Here is an 18430-nt window from a genome sequence, read left to right on the forward strand (position 1 = left end):
TACACGAACGGTTACATATTCAAATTTTTGAAAGTTTGAATTTCTTGAAAGCATAACTAATCTGTTTTCGAAAATTTGAACTTCTTATAAAAATAACTAATCCGTAGACCTTCCAAGGAGCAATATTGTAATGATTTTTGGGCTTTCTTGCATTTTTAAGCATGTCACATAGGTAATAACTAACAAATTTTGAAGTGAGATTTATATAATGTAGGGATAAATAATTTTAAAGGTGAATTTGTATTATCTACAAAAATATTTACAAGCAAATATAATGACAAAATACATGACCAAGCACTATTCTACCTTCTAATTCTGAAACATTCCAATTCTACTAATTGATTTATTGATTTTAATTACAAAATAAATAAAATAAAATACATTAATCAATAATTATTACAAATATCTTTATCTTTATCTTTCTTTAATCCATTACTATTATATTTATGGTTCTCAAAATGCCCCTGCACACACTGCACTAATACTAAAATACCATATATACCCTTATAACAAATTGTCACTTCTAAAATTCGTGTATTCATCCAAAAAGGTGGTTATAAAATCCGCCGCAACGCGCGAGTATTATGCTTGTGTAAAAAAGTAGAGATATATGAACGAAATAGACACACATCTTAGCAGCATACTTGAGAGAACTAGCCATATGATTGATTATAAGTTTAATTTACAGAACATAACAGAAAATAGATGAAGATTACATCGGAAAAGATTAGGGTTTCAAACGATAACAAAATGGCTGCAAGAAGTGGTGGTCGGAACAGTGACCATCTCTTTGTATTTATATAAAAAATAATTACACATTACACCCTTGAGCTTCTATCTTGAGCATAAAACGTCCATCTTCACAGAAAGTCTTCATCTTCGGTCCAAAGCCTTAAACATGATCCAATTGCCTTCTTTTAGCCCTTCCATATCATCAAAAACTTGCATCCTTAGTCCAAACACTACATAATCAACATTTTAAGTCAATTAATTTGTCTAAATAACAACTTGTATATTTATTAAGTCAATGACATATTTAATGATGATACTCTCATAGTTGATAAGATAGGGTCGTGTCTCTTTTAATGACCAAGAGGGCAAGACCCTTAACAAAGAGATATATCGGTTAGAGGTTCTAGTTTGATATAAATATCTAATTCTGATCTTAATTTTTTTCAAGACTTTGGATAAGGGGGGAGTGTGGGCTTTGGTTTTCACACGGTTTGCTTGAAACCAAATCAAAATTCCCCCCCCCCCCCCCCCGCCTTTTTGGTTTCCATTTGGTTTAGATGAAGTCGGTTTGAGAAAATAAGCTTGATAATACATGAATTGACTGTTGCTTTGCCTAGGAATAAATGGATTGAACCGTTGCAAGCATTAATAACATAATCCTTCTAATCTTTAACTATATATATATATATATATATTACCACCTAGCTCGGTCATCTTCCAAATTTACATTATATACATTTCTTTCATTCATTTTTTAAACAAGAAAACAATCATGTTTCCAAGGAAATAAAAGGGAGTTTCAAGTCAATCAGTAGGTAGTGGATGACCCGTTCAATCTCAACTCGTTCCTCTTATCCAAGTCCCCCTGTATTATCCACAATTGTATTATCAATTGTCTTTCTTTCTTTTCCTTTTTTCCCTGGTTGTTATGCAATGAGCTACTTTTTAATTATTAATAGAATTTTATGTTTTAGATAATTTTTTATTATAACTATGACTAAATAAATAAAAATAAATGATAGCTATTTATCATGACACCTTGTAAAAATGATGAGTTGTTAGGTTAATGAGTTAAAATTAATTTGCAACATCCTATTGGTGAATGACATGGGTTGATATGATTTGGTGTATCATGACACCTTCCACCCTAAAAGCATATGGTATAGAGTATGACCCCTGATCCCGATGGATTATGTGGCACCCGACACTCTTCCATTTCCCACCCCACCTATTTTTGTGCCTTCATCAACATTTTTGATATTCCTTTCGTTGCTCGGCATGCACACTTTTTGTTTGTTATTGATTATTTTAATCTAGTAGAAATCAAAGTAATACCAGTTATTTGATTGTTTCTTTTGTTTCTTATTAATCAAAGTGATTTTCTGTTTACTCTTTTTGATAAACCCAAAGTTTAATATATCATATCTATCAATTTCAACAACCCCAATATATCCAAAGTAGAAACTGAGTCTTGCGTATGGAATTTTTACAATTATTTTGATGATCAGATTGTTTTACATACATTAAATATACATGAATTTTAAATCTTATATTTATATTTATTATTTGACTCATTGTAGTAAACTTTCTGAAAATAAGCTCTCAATGAAAGGATATGATCTTTTATTTCTTTGATGCATGCTCTCAATGAGATATATACATGAAACAATGTATCTTTAGGATTATTGTTCATATATTTTTAGTTTCTTATTAATGTATTCTACTTTTTATTACTAATGACTTGTAATTTTTATTACTAATACCTTTTTATTAATAGTTAAAAATTTAATGTATGAGACATTTTAAATAAAAAAAGAAAGATATGGTGTTAATGCTTTCTAGGCGTTCTGCATTCATAACTACTTAAAATTGATGAAATCATGAACGTTGAGGTGACATTCTAGATGACCCTACATCGTGGATCCATGCCTCTTCTAAGTATTGGGATTTTGGGAGGGATAAAATAGATACAACTTATTCACACAAACTAATTCTTGAAATTTAAGTTGAGAATTGATTTCAACCCATTCATTTCTTAAAATTATCAAGACCACTACTTTTACAATTACCAGTAAAACCACTTTCAATACAAATTTCAAATATTTCTAATAACCAGGACCTTCAAATGACAGCAAGAAACCCAAACAGAAAACTCTAATCTCAAGTTACAGCCTCACCACTTGAGATATTTGCTTGGCTAAATCACTAACTTATAAAACGATACAGACTCACCACGTTTAACAAATTAGCTATCAAAGATCACCTCCTAATTCGCCACAATTAGGATAGCATTGATTAATTTATTCTCAGAAATTAAATCAGAGAATAAAACTAAAGTTTAACTTCCAATCTCCATTTCATTCATATGAGCATGTTACATAAAAGAGAAAAAAGGCCAACTGCTTTCACACGTTTGCAGTACACTTTTTTGGAAATGGAAATAACTGCCTAAACTAATTAATAACATAAAAACATGTGATAATTAAATAAAAACAAACAAACTAAAAGCAGCTATGTGAGTGAAGTTGAAAAGCCCCATATTTTCACATGATTATTTCTCCAGCTGTATCAAAGTGACCCATGTGTGCTGCTCATTTGGTTTTGGTTGTGGATCGTTGAGGTGGTCTGCTTGCCTATCATCTTCCCCTTTTTCAGAAAAGTTTGTCCTCAAACTTGGAAGGGGTTCTTCTGGATCAAAATATGGCTGGAGGTCTGCAACATTGAAAGTTGCTGCAACCCCATATGAACCAGGTAACTCAATCTTGTATGCATTGTCATTTACCTTAGCAAGGACTGAGTTTGGAACGCCGTTTAGTGGCAAAACGCTCCTTTTTCAAGTGAATCCAGACGAGATCACCGGGGTGGAAGAGAATATGTTTCCTTCCTTTGTCTCGACGATATTTGATAAGCTCATTATTTTTGGTGATTCGGTCATGCACCTGTTGATGAATGGCTTTAATATCAGTGGCTAAGTCACTTGCTTGCTGGTTGAATTTGGAACTTGTGTCTAGAACAGCAAGTTCGAGTGGTGTGTGAGGGTTCATACCATAAACAACCATAAAAGGACTGAGCCCTGTGGTTTTATTAGGAGCTCTGTTATATGCAAATTCTGCTTGCGGTAATAAATCTTCCCACTGTTTCAGATTAGTAGTAATGAGCGACCGGAGTAATGATCCAAGGGTCCTGTTGGTGACTTCCGTTTGACCATCGGTTTGGGGGTGGTGTGAGGTACTGAATTTGAGTTTTGTGCCTAGTTTTCGCCACAGGGTCAACAAAAAATGACTGAGGAATTTAACATCCCGATCACTAACCATCGTTTTAGGCACACCATGAAGATGAACGATTTCCTGAAAATAGAGGTTAGCAACTTGGACAACATCGAAAGTGGTATGACATGCGACAAAGTGAGCCATTTTGGAGAGTTGGTCAACGACAACCATTACTGAGTCTTTGTGGCGTTGAGTGCGAGGTAACCCAGTAACAAAATCAAGACTCACATCCTCCCAAGGTTTTACTGGTACAGGCAATGGCATATACAAGCCATGAGGAAAAGAATGGCTCTTTGCTCGATGGCATTGCACACAACGACGTATAAAATGTTCAACGTCTCGCGCCAGCTTGGGCCAAAAGAACTGGGTCCGTAAAAGGTGGACAGTTTTATCCACCCCAAGGTGACCCGCTAACCCCCCCTGGTGGGTCTCCTGGATTAATGCAATGCGGGTGCCATGACGTGGAATACACATTTGCTGGTGTTTAAAAAGATAGCCTTGGAAAATATGAAATTCACCAGTAGCATGTGTTTGACATTTGAGATAGATGTCACCAAAATCAGGGTCATGGGGATACTCATCCTTCAGAAGGTCAAAACCTATGAATTTTGGTCGGAGATAAGTGATAAGAGAGTACCTGCGGGAAAAAGCATCTGCACTCTTATTACATTTGCCCGACTTGTGTTTGATGGTAAAATTGAAAACTTGTAAAAACTCCACCCATTTGGCATGTCTCGGTTGAAACTTATGTTGTCCTTGGATGTACTTCAGGGCCTCATGATCTGAATGCAAAATAAACTCCTTAGATATGAGGTAGTGCTGCCAGTGATCCAAGGCACGGATGATGGCATAAAACTCTTTGTCATATGTGGAATATCGCCGCTTGGCATCATTGAGTTTCTCACTGAAATACGCGATTGGTCGACCCAGCTGAGACAAAACTGCTCCGATCCTAACACCAGATGCATCACACTCAACCTCAAAAATATCATCAAAATTTGGTAAGGCCAAAACTGGAGTCGATGACAACTGTCGTTTGAGCTCGTCGAAGGCAAATTGAGCCTGTGGATTCCACTCAAATTTTTTGGACTTTGTGACTTCAATCATTGGAGTTACAATGGTGCTGAAACCTTTGATAAAACGGCGATAGAAAGAGGCGAGGCCATGAAAAGTCCTAACCTGTTGAATTGTTTGGGGTGTAGGCCAATCCTTGATGGCCTTAATCTTTTTTTTGTCTACTTGAATACCCTGTGCTGATATAAGATAACCAAGAAATGTGACTTGTTTAGTAAAAAATTCACACTTCTCTAAATTACCATATAATTTCTCATGTGCCAGGACTTCAAATAATTGCTGTAAGTGAGACTGATGTGCTTGTTCATCCTTACTGTACACTAGGATGTCGTCAAAATAAACAACTATGAATCTGCTCAGAAATGGCTTTAGGACCTGATTCATTAATCGCATAAATGTGCTAGGAGCATTGGACAACCCAAAAGGCATAACAAGCCACTCATACAAACCTTCCTTCGTTTTAAATGTTGTTTTCCATTCATCTCCTTCATATATCCGTATCTAATGATATCCGCTCCTTAAATCAACTTTGGAAAACACGGATGCACCATGGAGCTCGTCTAACAGGTCATTTAGACGAGGGATAGGGAATCGATATTTTATGGTAATCTTATTTATCGATCAACTATCCATACACATACGCTATTCACCGATCTTTTTGGGTACAAGTAACGTTGGAATTGCACATGGACTAAGAGATTCTCGTATAAGCCCCTTGTCTAATAAGACATCAACTTGTTTGCGTATCTCATTAGTTTCATGAGGGTTAGTTCGATAGGCAGGCTTATTTGGTAGGATGGATCCAGGTATCAAGTCAATTTTGTGTTGAATGGATCTAGCAGGTGGTAAACCCTTGGGTATCTCAGATGGGAAAACCTGACTGTAAGAGTTTAGGAGTGTTTGGAGATATGGATGCTGGCTGACTTGGTGAGGTTCTCCATGTTCATCAAATCCCAACAGAATGAATTCCTTGAAAAGATGGAACTCATGATGCTCGGATTGTAGTAAAGTAGCAAGGACAGGAGAGGGGTGAGGAGATTGTTTGGTTGGTGAGGTAGGTGTGAGGACAATCTTATGTTTGTTGTGAGTGAACGAATAAGTGTTGTGATATCCATCATGTATTGCTCGGCAATCGAACTGCCAGGGTCGACCCAACAACACATGGCAGGTATCCATTGGAATAACATCACACCATAACTCATCCCGATAAGTTTTGCCAATACTGAAAGATAGCAAAACCCGTTGGGATACACGAATACCCTTTCCTTGATTGAGCCAATGAATCATGTAGGGTGAAGGGTGGTTTTCAGTGGGTAAGTTCAATTTGGTGACTAAGGTTTGAGAAGCAACGTTTTTACAACTTCCACCATCAATAATTAGTGTGCAAACTTTCTGGGCAATTGTGCATCGTGTATGGAAAATGGCTTCTCGTTGCCCGTTCTCCTCCTGAACTGGAATAACATTTAAAGCACGGCGTATCACTAGACATTCACCTTCATCGGGGCCAATGATTTCTTCTTCCTGTTCAACCGAAATTGCATTAGAGGAACCAGAATCGGTTTCAAAATCGTAACCATTTGCAAGTTCAAAGTCCGCTAATGAGATGATACACTTATTTGGGCATTCTGATGCAATATGACCTAGCCCTTGACAGCGAAAACAACGGCAAGGGGCCTTAGATGGTTCTGGGTTGGGATTGGAATTGGTAGAAGGTTTATATGGCTTCGATGGATTGGTCTTTTGGTTGATTGGGGATTTTTGGTAATTTGTAGTTTTAAAAGATCGGTTAGGATCCTGTTTGGACTTGGAGTGAAATTGAGAGTCAACTTTGTGGGCTAATAAAGTTAGCTCTGCTAGGGTTTGATAGGTATGTAATTCAACTACGTTAGCAATTTTGGGTTCCAAACCACCCAAGTAGCGAACTAGGGTCTGTGGATCATCTTCTGGAATGTCACATTTCATCAAAAGATACTCGAACTCTCGAGAATATTCCTCAGCGATTCCTGAACCCTGTTGTAGAAACTGCAATTGAGAAAAACCTTCCTGAATATAATAAGAGGGTAAGAACTTCTACTTCAACTTTGCTTTCATTTTTGACCATGCTCTAATCTTTTCTTTTCCGGCTTTTTCACGCTTTGCACATGTATTAGCCCACCATATGGATGCATAATTACGAAGTTTGAGAGCAACAATTTTGACTTTATTTTCATCTGTGACCTGCTTGTAATCAAAAACGCGCTCTACTGTTCGAAGCCACTCCACGAACTCATCGAGATCCAACTTTCCATCATACTCGGGTATGTCGACTTTTATATCATTTGGATGCCAGTTCCTGGTGCCTGATTGATTGATATTGAAATGGGAAGCCCCGTCACTCTTATCAGAGTATTGATCATCACCGGTACGACGGTTTTGAGAAAGAATCAACTCCTAAATTTGATCCTGCATTGCCTTAATTTGTTGTGCCATCTCTCGTTTATCTGTTTCAAGTGTTTCCAAAAGTTTCTTCAATTCAGTACTACTTCAGGTATCCGTTCCCACGCTCTGATACCAGATAATAACCAGGACCTTCAAATGACAGCAAGAAACCCGAACAGAAAACTCTAATCTCAAGTTACAGCCTCACCACTTGAGATATTTGCTTGGCTAAATCACTAACTTATAAAACGATACAGACTCACCACGTTTAACAAATTAGCTATCAAAGATCACCTCCTAATTCGCCACAATTAGGATAGCATTGATTAATTTATTCTCGGAAATTAAATCAGAGAATAAAACTAAAGTTTAACTTCCAATCTCCTTTTCATTCATATGAGCATGTTACATAAAAGAGAAAAAAGACCAACTGCTTTCACACGTTTGCAGTACACTTTTTTGGAAATGGAAATAACTGCCTAGACTAATTAATAACATAAAAAACATGTGATAATTAAATAAAAACAAACAAACTAAAAGCAGCTATGTGAGTGAAGTTGAAAAGCCCCATATTTTCACATGATTATTTCTCCAGCTATATCAAAGTGACCCATGTGTGTTGCTCATTTGGTGACCCATGTGTGTTGCTTATTTGGTTTTGGTTGTGGATAGTTGAGGTGGTCTGCTTGCCTATCAATTTCCCTCCCTCTAAGTCTTTCATTTTACTCGACATTGATGTCAACCCATCCATTTCCTTAAGTATTAAATTTACTCGACATTAGTTAAAATGTACAAGACTTCACGTCAATCAATACATACATTACAAACAGGGTCCGCATAAGTTTATAAAATGCTTTGCATAATCAAGTATCAAGTAATTAAGTATCAAGTAAATAGTAATCAATTACAAAATGAATTTTGGCATTTGACTATCTATCCAAAATCCCAAAATGCTAACCGATCTGCTATCTATTTTCTTTTTTGTTTCTATGTACAATTATTTCCGTAACATGAAACTGTACAACATGTTGCATCCAGGGATGCTTGTGTTCAGCAATTTCTATTTCCCTTAGACAACTGTACAATACCAGACTTGGATGCCTAGACGAAAGACGCATTTTCTTTAACAGCTTGTCATTCCTTCTCAGCTATTACTACAAAAACATCCTTAAGCGACCACCTCCGTTTCTCCATCTTCCCAGGGGGGTTGATCACAGCTTTCTCTACATTGCCTAAACGGTACCCGATCACAATTTCTCTCCTTTGTCTAGCACGCAGAAGAATTTCATAAAAACTAAGTTCTTCACCTTCCTGAATATACAGTTCTGCTTGCCTTATGTGCATCTCGTTCCCCTGCTTCACCAGGACATGCTTAGTATCCAATGAACCTTTTTACATAAGCTCAATTTTTTTTTGAGTAAAAGGCTTTTAGCCCGGTAAGTAATGCATAAGGTCAAATTTTGACCCAAAAGAAATAATATCTCCTTCCAGTAAAGTACTTTAATTTTAGATAATAAAAACAGAAATCTCATCTTACAGAAAATCTTGTGTTTTGTATGGATATGTACTATTGGTCCTTCAATTCAAAATAGGGTTTCAGACTGAAAAATGTGGTTTCCATTGCCTTGCTTGCTCCATATTTGCTAGAGGTGGCAACTTTGATCCATCACATTGGAAATGGGTTGACTTGGGATAAGTTTTATCACGAAAGGTTAAAATAAAATATTTAGTTTAAAAAGAAGGGAAATGATAATTGTAGCCCCTGGGGCTATGGATATCAAGTTAATTATCTTTTAAAAAATATTATTCAAAAACTAATTTTTATTTATGCAAAACACATATTTCTTAACTGAGTCAAATTCTATTTTCACTTTCCACATTATGTGGAACAAATAATGTTATTCATCTCTTTCCATATCAATATTATATTTATCTCTCTGTATAAAATCTATACGATAATAATAAGTTTCAGGTTCATCAAATTAAAAGATGCTTAAAGGACAATGCATGGGCACTCAAACCGAACGATATTAACAATGCACAATTGTACATGATCTCACGAAAAAAGTAAAAGAAAAAAATACGCCTACAAAGAAAATACGGAGTATATACTAAGTAGTAATGGACATCTTTTTAACAAAATCAAATTTCCAATGGTGACCTTCGTTTGCGATATTGCTGCATCATCTTTTTAAGCCATAACTCAGTGATTTTAAACTGATAACAATGAAATTATATACCTTTATGTGTTTTGGGAGTGATACGAAAGTGGCAGAGTGATTTATTTTTTAGATTATTGTAGCCATTTTTTAAAAGGGTTTATGGAAAAAGATGAATATGATAAAGATTTGGAGAGAGATAGATTAGCGTTATTTTTTCCGTATAATGTGCAAAGTGAGAGATAAAATTAGTTTTTGAATTATAATTTTTTAAAAATAATTGGTAATAATTTGGTATCCATAGCCCCAGGGGCTACAATATTATCATTTCCCTAAAAAGAAAAGAGTCAAAAGCTGACCAAATGTAATAAGAAACCGAGTAAACTTAAACCCAACTCTTCTGACCCATGCTACAAAAATAACCTGTTTTGAAGTATTAACCGCCAGCCCACCCATTATGTCCCCTCTAAGATTTACACAGAATTACTGAAGGTAAAAGAATTGACTACTTTGGTTACCTATTCAACTAATATGAGAAAAGTATACGTACATCTAAGCTCTAGATATGAGGACTACTAGAACTCAAATAATATTGTTCGATTATTTATTTGAATGCATCAGTGGTATTTAGAAGTGCTCTCTACTCATTCCTAAAACATGATTATATTGGAAATTCTAGTCTTAGGATTACCTCTTCAGCAAAAAGTTCCTCAAGTACATCATTTATTTGGCGGTCTTCTGCAACCATTGCTAATGCCATGCTAACAAGCTCATTTGATAGAACATAATCGCTGATCCTTGACATGGATAGTAGATTTTTAGTTCGAGGGTCAAGGATTTCACTAATGATAACTGATTTATCTGAAGCCTGCTGCATTTCCCCTATCCAGGAACCTTGTGAAAAGCTACCTTTGCGACCTTGTGAAGCCATGGCTTCTCTATATGGAAGACGCTTAGCCTGCAAAGTATACAAATTCAGGTAAAATTAAGGTCTAGTGGCTTACAACATGGCAACTTAATATGGTCATATCCGGCTGGTTGGGTAACAAGTCAAAACTGGGGGCTTTTTTTTGCAGGTGTTATAATGGTCAAGTTGATCTGAAGCAATCTTTGTCCTTTAGCCCAGTTTTTCTTTACACATGTATAAACAATACGTTTTGCCAAATATGATATACAAAAATATATTGTTTTTTCCTTAATTTTAGATTAGAAAGTTAAAGTCTAAAATTAAACAAATATGGGTTTGATCAAAAAAGTACATTGTGGGCGGCTTTCTTCGCACTTCTTTTTTAGCTATCTTTAAATTCTACCCATTAGAGATAAACCAATTCATAATCAACAAAGACTTATGTAAATAAATAGAAAGGGGCATTAATAACTATTAATACCTCACCATTTGTGATGTTTTACTATAACCTTGACACTGCAAATCGCAATTAAGTAACTGCATAAACCCAAGTACCTGGATATCACGTATTAATAGAAGTGTAGCAAGAGATCTGGAATCAGCCTGTATTGCTGAATCTTCTACCGACTCGTCAGCTAGAATCAAGATCTGTGAGAATCATGATCAAACATCAGAGTTCAAGCAAAAAAAATCAACCAATAGGTTACCACATGAGGCTCAAATCAGGCATCCCTTTGCCCAAAATGGCAGATTCTATGCCTAGGCTCAAATTTATTAAAAATGGAGAACACTTGACGATTGTTTGAGAACATTACAATAAATAAAATTCATTGATCTGAAAGGATCATCCATTAAAACAGGTGGCAAAAGTTACAGTGGGTTAGGTATCGGTAGTTTAGTAACAGTTGGGTTTGGTCAGGTCAGGTTGACTGCTAGACTTTTTGTCCACAAGATCTTAACTTACAATAAATAATTAATGTTATTGAGTATATTATCTGAGTGGATTACTAATATTAATCTACTGACACAGATTGGGTGATTCACAGACACTTTTTAACCATTTCTTAAAACTTATGGATATGGAAAACTACGCTGCATTTGAAATTTCAATTTACTCAAATGATCATCATTCGTTGAAATTGCCAGATCAATGTCTAATTGAAATTGCTAGATGAACTAGACATTGCCCCCTCTACATTTTATAACGCCAGATCAACCTATTTATATGTGAATTAATTGACATTGCCCCCTCTACATTTTAGATATGTTGATCTCCAAGTCTACTTTTACTCACTGAATCAAAAGATTCCAAGGGAAGGCTTTCCAAGTGACGACGTATGACAGCATTCCCTTCACGATGAACCAGAGTTATATTCATTAACCGCTCAATGTCTAAGCCACCCTCAATGAGCTTCTGTTCCCTCACGCCTTCAAAAACTTCATTAAACATCCATAACTCCGAACCTGGTGCTAAAAAGGCATCCAGTACCTATCATATATACAGTGTGAAAAAGAATTCAAAGCAAACTTATAAGAAACATGATCAATGGTGCATACAGAAAATTAAGACTAAAAAATAGTGCTTAGAGGTAGGCATTGGTGAAGGTCAAGGAGATATCCTGACATATGTGACTAAGTAGATAAGGCAGGTTAGTGATGGGTCAAAATAGCTTTGGATTGAAATGTTGCACGAATATGGTTAAAAACAGGTTGCTTAGTACAGCTCAAAATGGGTTGACCTGAAAACATGTTTTGTCCATAATCTATGAACATTTAATTAGTTAGATATGAGCACCAAAACTATGTTGTTCCCATAACAATTTAACTTGTTAATAGAAAGAATTTACAAGGTTTTAACCATCAAAATACCCTTCAGGTAACCTGCGACTAGTTTCCCTACACAATACAGCTTTTTCATTTGATCCTTTCGGGTTAAGCCATAACCCAAATTAACCCATTCATAAATTAATGGGTCAACATAGGAAGGACACGTCATATTCCTTGTGACTTTACCGTAATCATATCTTCAATGTCTCTCCGCCAACCACACAGAAGTATCTTTTCCAGTGAATTTGGAACAAATAATGCCTTAGGTAGATTTCCTCTCCACACCTGCAGCATTAAGGTGCAGAAAAGAAGAAATTAGGGCTTTGATTGACAGAACTCACCACAATCATATCATCAATGTCCCGCCTCCATCCACAAAGAAGAATCTTCTGGGGCTTTCTTGCTGGTCGGGAAATGTGTATGAATGGTGCTTCTTTCACCTGATGACCAAATTTATTATAGTTTTGTAAGTTTTATTATGTTATGTCCCACTCCTTAAATTCCATGGTACGAGTCACCTCAACGTTCATAAAGTAATAACAGTCTTTTGAAAAATCATCTGTCCGTAGATGCATTCATTTTTGACCATTTGTAAGTTGGTAAATTTCCTTTTTAACGGTCAAATATTTCATTAATATAAAAGAGACGCACAGAGATAATATGATCTCATAGAATTGTAAATCGACTGAGATAATATAGCGACTCTCTAATATAATTATTAACAACAAGAAGAAAAGGGATAAAATAAGGGAAGACTGGTGATCCAAACCAAGTCATAGTCATAGAAGTGAAGGGAGGGGGGTTACTTAATAAACCAGAAAATGGTAGCTCAAACAGAGTTTTAATTTGACCTATTTTACTTATGAACTAGTCTATTGGGATAGCATTTTCTCTTTAATGATCAAACTTATAAGTCAGGCAAATGAATTCTCTTTTAGGTTAGTGAATTCTAAGACAGACTTATGGGCATATGCTGCACAAAGCATCCAAAAACCACATTATCATTTTCCTTTAGACTTCCCATCAGTGAGAGGGCATTCAAACACATTCAAAACTGGGTTAATATAAAACAAAATGAAAGCAAATGAGCTTGTTCTAAAAGAAAGAAAATCACCGTTGGTAATGTTACTGGCGCATATGTATCATCATCCTCTGCTATAACAAGCACCTCATCACCTTCTTGTAGAACATACGATTCATCAGGATTAAGGATGATTTTTCCCCCTCGGGAAACTGATTTTACTCCACAAGGGATGGCATCCGGAAAGCTAATTAAGACATCTTCAAACTGCATACCATCCAGTTGTGGCCATCTTTTAATGTAAAACTCACAATTTTCAAATCCAAGAATATCTTCCCACACCTGCAATGTTGATCCAGATGTTGAAAAAGTATTACAGATATGACATGGATAGCACGATAAGATTATGTCAACATAATTTGTTGTTCATTGAGCTCAAAATACTTTGCAAGCAACAAATAATGCTACTGGTATGAGATAAAGATAGCAGAATGGGTGGCTCCAAATAAACAGATTTAGAAGAATGTTCCAAAACAATTTGGACGACTTTCAACCCATTTAAGTTTTCAAACTAGATTCATATGTCCAGTTAAACATAAGGCCAACCTAGTTAAAGAAATTGGGTTGAAACTGCAACTTCCATAAGCAACATCTGGTATTTTCATTCTCATGAACGTAGTTTTAGCTGATAAAATCATAAAACTAATAAAATAAAAGATATACAAGAAACGTGAAGTGTTTACCTGTGCAAGGCCAGGTTGTCTGGCACACTGAATCATCAAACGACCAATAACATCATGAGCCACAACGGTTTCAACAAGATCCCCGCCTACAAGTTTAACAAGCACCTCATTGTCAAGATCGCCAAGTTCCACCACAATGTGTCCACCAAGTCCTTCCTTTACACCTGTTAGGCTTAAAACCGTTCTCAAAGCTCTTGCATCACTCTGCATTAGATCATCATTCTGGGTTTTATGCTTGCATTAATCTTTACAAGTAGAAACTACATGCTATATGTCGACAACTAATAACCTGGTCAGCATTTCCATCTTCCGCAAGGACAATGATTGCACGAGCCTTGGATACAGAAACCTATGCAGTTCATCCACCATTAAACAAGTAAATTGTGCAAAAGAATGCATAATGTGAAACAATTATCAATTTATCAATAATCAAAAATGTAACTTCTGGGAGAAAGGAAGATAGCAGAGGAGAGCGCTTCGACCCATCTACTCATAAATGGGTTGATATTGCTTAACATCTATTTATAACAGGTCAAACGGGTAAAACAAAAAGAGAAGAGCACGCAAAACAGGTCAACTGGGTTAAAGTCGATCAAAACCTCCTGTATCATTTTCATCAATAATTAAGATGATTATAACCACTTTATATAAAGTTGCAACCCTATTCGAAACAGTAACTGTTCATAAAATTATTTTGGAAGAAACACTGTGTGAGACTAATATTAACTTATCTAACAGCACACTTGAAACATAGTGAAATGCCAGAACATACCAACCCAGGTAAGAACTTCTACAAATCTCTTGCTTGCACTCTACAACTAAAACCAAAAAAAAAAGGAAGCAAATTGCCAGCATGTGAAAAGAACGCTACAAGTGGTCTACAAGAATACAACTACATAGGCTGTAGTATTTTATCACTCTTATGTAAATATATTTCCTTGGAATCCTGAACTTCCCATCTTGTTTTCCAAGAAAGGGTGAATACAAATAACTTCTGGCAAATAGTTTAGCAAGCAAAAGCAACCTTTGTTTTCTCTTCTAAATGATGTACTATAAAGCTTGTTAAATGTTGTACAAATAAAAACAAAATCTACACTAATCTTTGTACCTTTTTTAGGTCAGCCAATATTAATGGGCTTCCACTTCTGCATATTACAGATGTTTGTCTAAACTCAAATTCCATATTAGCAATGTCAAGTTCCATCTCTTCTTTGTCTCGTTCAGCCATAACTACCACAATCCCTCCACCCAAACTCTCATTAGCTATAGCAAGTTGATTTAATAGCGAACCCTGAGTCATACCAACATTAGGTGTTAGAACCATTTGAGATTTGTAATTAGCTTAATTTTAAAACGCAAGGAAAAAGAAAAATATAATCCCACAACATAAGGCAATGGGTCAAACAGGCTAAAATCACCCAAAAATTATTTTTAATCCCTGCAATCTCTTAAATCGATTGTGTTCACAAATTAATTGTAATTATATTGTTTTTAATCATACTTACCAATTAACTAATTATTAAAAACTGAAAGAAAAAAAAGTGGTTGTAGATCCCCTGCTTATTTTCACTGTTACTTAATGATGACCCGTTTCACCGCAAATACATTTTGCCCTATGACCCAACCCACAAGAATCACCCATCTTACCACTTCTACTGAGCATTGATGTCTAAAAAGAATCAAGTAAGATCTGTAAACATGATAATCCAATACGCAAATTACTCACCAATTTATCACTCCATCCAAGAATTAGTGTGTGGTCTTTCTTAACCACCTCGCTTCTTCCTTTCCTCAGCGAGTCAAACTTTTCAGATATGGCATCAGTAACGAGTCCAAGCATCATTGCAAATATAAGCATCCCACCAAAACTTATAGAAACTGAAACTAACCGTGGACCAACTCCCTCAGAGTTGGCATGGTTTCCGGAATCAGCAACATAAGTCCACGATAACCAAAGGCAATCAGCCAAGCCATCATCAGTAACACCAAAAAGTGCCAAACCACCAACACCAATAAGTAAAAGAGTTGCAACCAACAACGCCAATGGCTTTGAATATGGGCGTGTTGATAAAAACACGTCAACTTTATAAGCGAGCTGCTTATTTAAGGACGCCTCTTCCTTCAAATTGTCTGGTGATCTAGAGTTTGAGATATATTCCACATACTTGAGAAAAATAAAGGGAATTGAAAGAAGTATTATCGAGAGAACCAATGCTACATTTTTCAATTTGTTATTGGAAAAATTTACGCTTTCTTGTGAATCTTGATCATTTAAGTCCGTGGGTTCCAGTAAATTGCAGACTTGTAATCTACCATTGAGCTTTGTAATCTGGGCCTACAGATAGTAGAAAGAATTGTCCACCGTATGACCATAAAAGGAACACAACTTGTAGCTATTACAGTTTGAAACTCATTCTATACGTGTTACATATATACATATATTGTTTCAATTTACTATTTATTATAATATGAATCATATAATCAGTTTTGGGTTATCAGTTTCATACGACCTGCAATAAAATTAATTATCCGACAATAAAGTAAAACCAGTTGTTTACAGTTTACACCTTTTAATCCAAAATATTTCACCTCCTTCTCACAAGCATGCCCCTTTTTAGGCATTTATATCTAATAGTTAAAATAATAAGAACTCGACAAACTAATAGTTATTACAACCATGGTAAAGTAAAGCAACAACAATTATGGTTTTCTTAAGCTATGCGTTTCTCTCTGTTAGAGTAGTAATTTGGGACGGAGGGAGTATCCATATAAGTGATAACCGCACCAAAAACGCACACAACGTCACATTTTGTTACTTTTATGTATCCAACTTTCAGTTCCTTGCTATTGTATCAGATTATATAATGGCCATTTATAACGGAGTAATCAAATAATACTTGTAATTCAAGGTAAATGGTCATTTTATAAAAAACAGTATTATATACATTTGAGATTAAAAAAGTGAATTTACCTGCAGATCATTAGCTTGATTATGCAATGAAATATTCTTATGCAACAACGAAGAAAACGTCGTTATCAATACCTACAAACATTTCACAATTTAAAAAGATAACTACATTTTCAAAATTAACTTCAATCCAGCTCATTTTCATCTCATAAATATAAAAAAATATATATGGAAAAGAAACTTACAGCGAGTAAAAATGCCAATTGCCAGCGGAACTTCAACCGAAAACCGGTAAACGTATCGGGGTTTTTATCATCTGGAATTTGATCATTATTTGAAGAAACAGGTGTTGATTGTTGAGGTGTTAGAGAAGAGGATCGTTGGTATTGTCTAGAGAAACTGGTGCGACGACGTCGTATTGGATATTTGATAGCTAAGTCTGTTTCATTATTATTATTATTATTATTATTATTATTATTATTATTGTTGTTGTTGTTGTTGTTATGAAAAGAAGAGGAAGAAGAAGAAGTGGTGGAAGGTGGTCTAGGAGGAAAAGTGGAGAATTTTCGGGTGGGTGGTTTGTGGTGGTGGTGGCGGTGAGGTGGTGGGATGAAGGACGGAGACGGTGCCGGAAAGAACCAGTCACGGCTCGGTGATGGTTCCGGTGACTCCATGGATGTAAAAAAGCTCAACTTGGTTTCAGTTTCATTGCCGGCTATATATATTACTCCTCAATACTTCTTTTTTAAGTCAACGGTCCATGATGGGGACTTTTTTTTTTTTTATATATATAAATCATATTTGGTGATTTATATCCAAAAGCTGGTACTGGTCAGTTCCCATAAAATGTTTAAAAACAAAAAGTTTATCAAGATAGTTTTTATTTGTTAAAAGTTCTTAAAAACTTTATGGAATAAAATATTGCTCAGTTGTTTATAATATAGATATAATTATGAAAAAGATGTTGATAATTCTTAGGATGGTGTGTACACGGGTCAAGGTGATAAAGAGTTACTCGACAACAAATGCTATATAAATGATCAAGTATTGAATTGCGGTCATTTTAGGTTATAGAACTCCATAAAGCAAAAATTGCGACGTAGAGTCATCTGAGGGCATCAATATCAGTCTAGTTATGTTGGTAAAATGTACACATATGATAGACTGTACAAGGTAGCTGATTATTGGGTAGAGAAAAGATTGTCTGAATACATTATTTACAAGTTTAAACTCAGGCTGATAGAGGGGCAACCACCCCTTCCAACTAAATAGGTTTACTTTACTCAAGGGCATATTCCAAATGAAGTTTCTGAATTACAAGAGCTGGTATTCAAGAATATTTGTAGACGGTTTGAGAATATTCCAATTCCAT

The 18430-nt window shown here is 35.5% G+C and overlaps 2 protein-coding genes across 2 annotated transcripts; both read right to left on the minus strand.

The window, feature by feature from the left end:
• Window positions 1-5717: 5717 nt before the first annotated feature.
• On the minus strand, window positions 5718-8244 carry LOC122583465. The gene is made up of 3 exons (XM_043755867.1): window positions 8184-8244; window positions 7161-7414; window positions 5718-7118 (listed from the first exon to the last, which is right to left on the minus strand). The coding sequence occupies exons 1-3, from the start codon at window positions 8242-8244 to the stop codon at window positions 5718-5720; spliced, it is 1716 nt and encodes a 571-aa protein (XP_043611802.1).
• Window positions 8245-8335: 91 nt separating this feature from the next.
• Window positions 8336-17543, minus strand: LOC122582024 (ion channel CASTOR-like; the record flags this gene model as incomplete). Its single annotated transcript, XM_043754369.1, has 12 exons — window positions 8336-8846; window positions 10344-10610; window positions 11115-11207; window positions 11854-12048; window positions 12728-12826; window positions 13501-13749; window positions 14151-14354; window positions 14440-14499; window positions 15259-15441; window positions 15877-16485; window positions 17122-17193; window positions 17304-17543. Coding segments are annotated over 12 exons (2490 nt in total), but the record flags the coding sequence as incomplete, so codon positions are not given.
• Between the last annotated feature and the right edge of the window lie 887 nt (window positions 17544-18430).

This window comes from Erigeron canadensis, chromosome 9 (assembly GCF_010389155.1).
Source record: "Erigeron canadensis isolate Cc75 chromosome 9, C_canadensis_v1, whole genome shotgun sequence".
NCBI lineage: Eukaryota > Viridiplantae > Streptophyta > Magnoliopsida > Asterales > Asteraceae > Erigeron > Erigeron canadensis.

Excerpts from the sequence above, each read along its gene's own strand:
- LOC122583465 (XM_043755867.1), bottom strand. The coding sequence starts at position 8,244 with ATGGATGGGTTGACATCAATGTCGAGTAAAATGAAAGACTTAGAGGGA. Across the intron at positions 7,415-8,183 it reads AGAGGGAGGGAAATTGATAG|GCACCAGGAACTGGCATCCA; the intron begins GCAAGCAGACCA and ends TCAATCAATCAG. Across the intron at positions 7,119-7,160 it reads GAGCATGGTCAAAAATGAAA|GAAGGTTTTTCTCAATTGCA; the intron begins GCAAAGTTGAAG and ends TATTATATTCAG.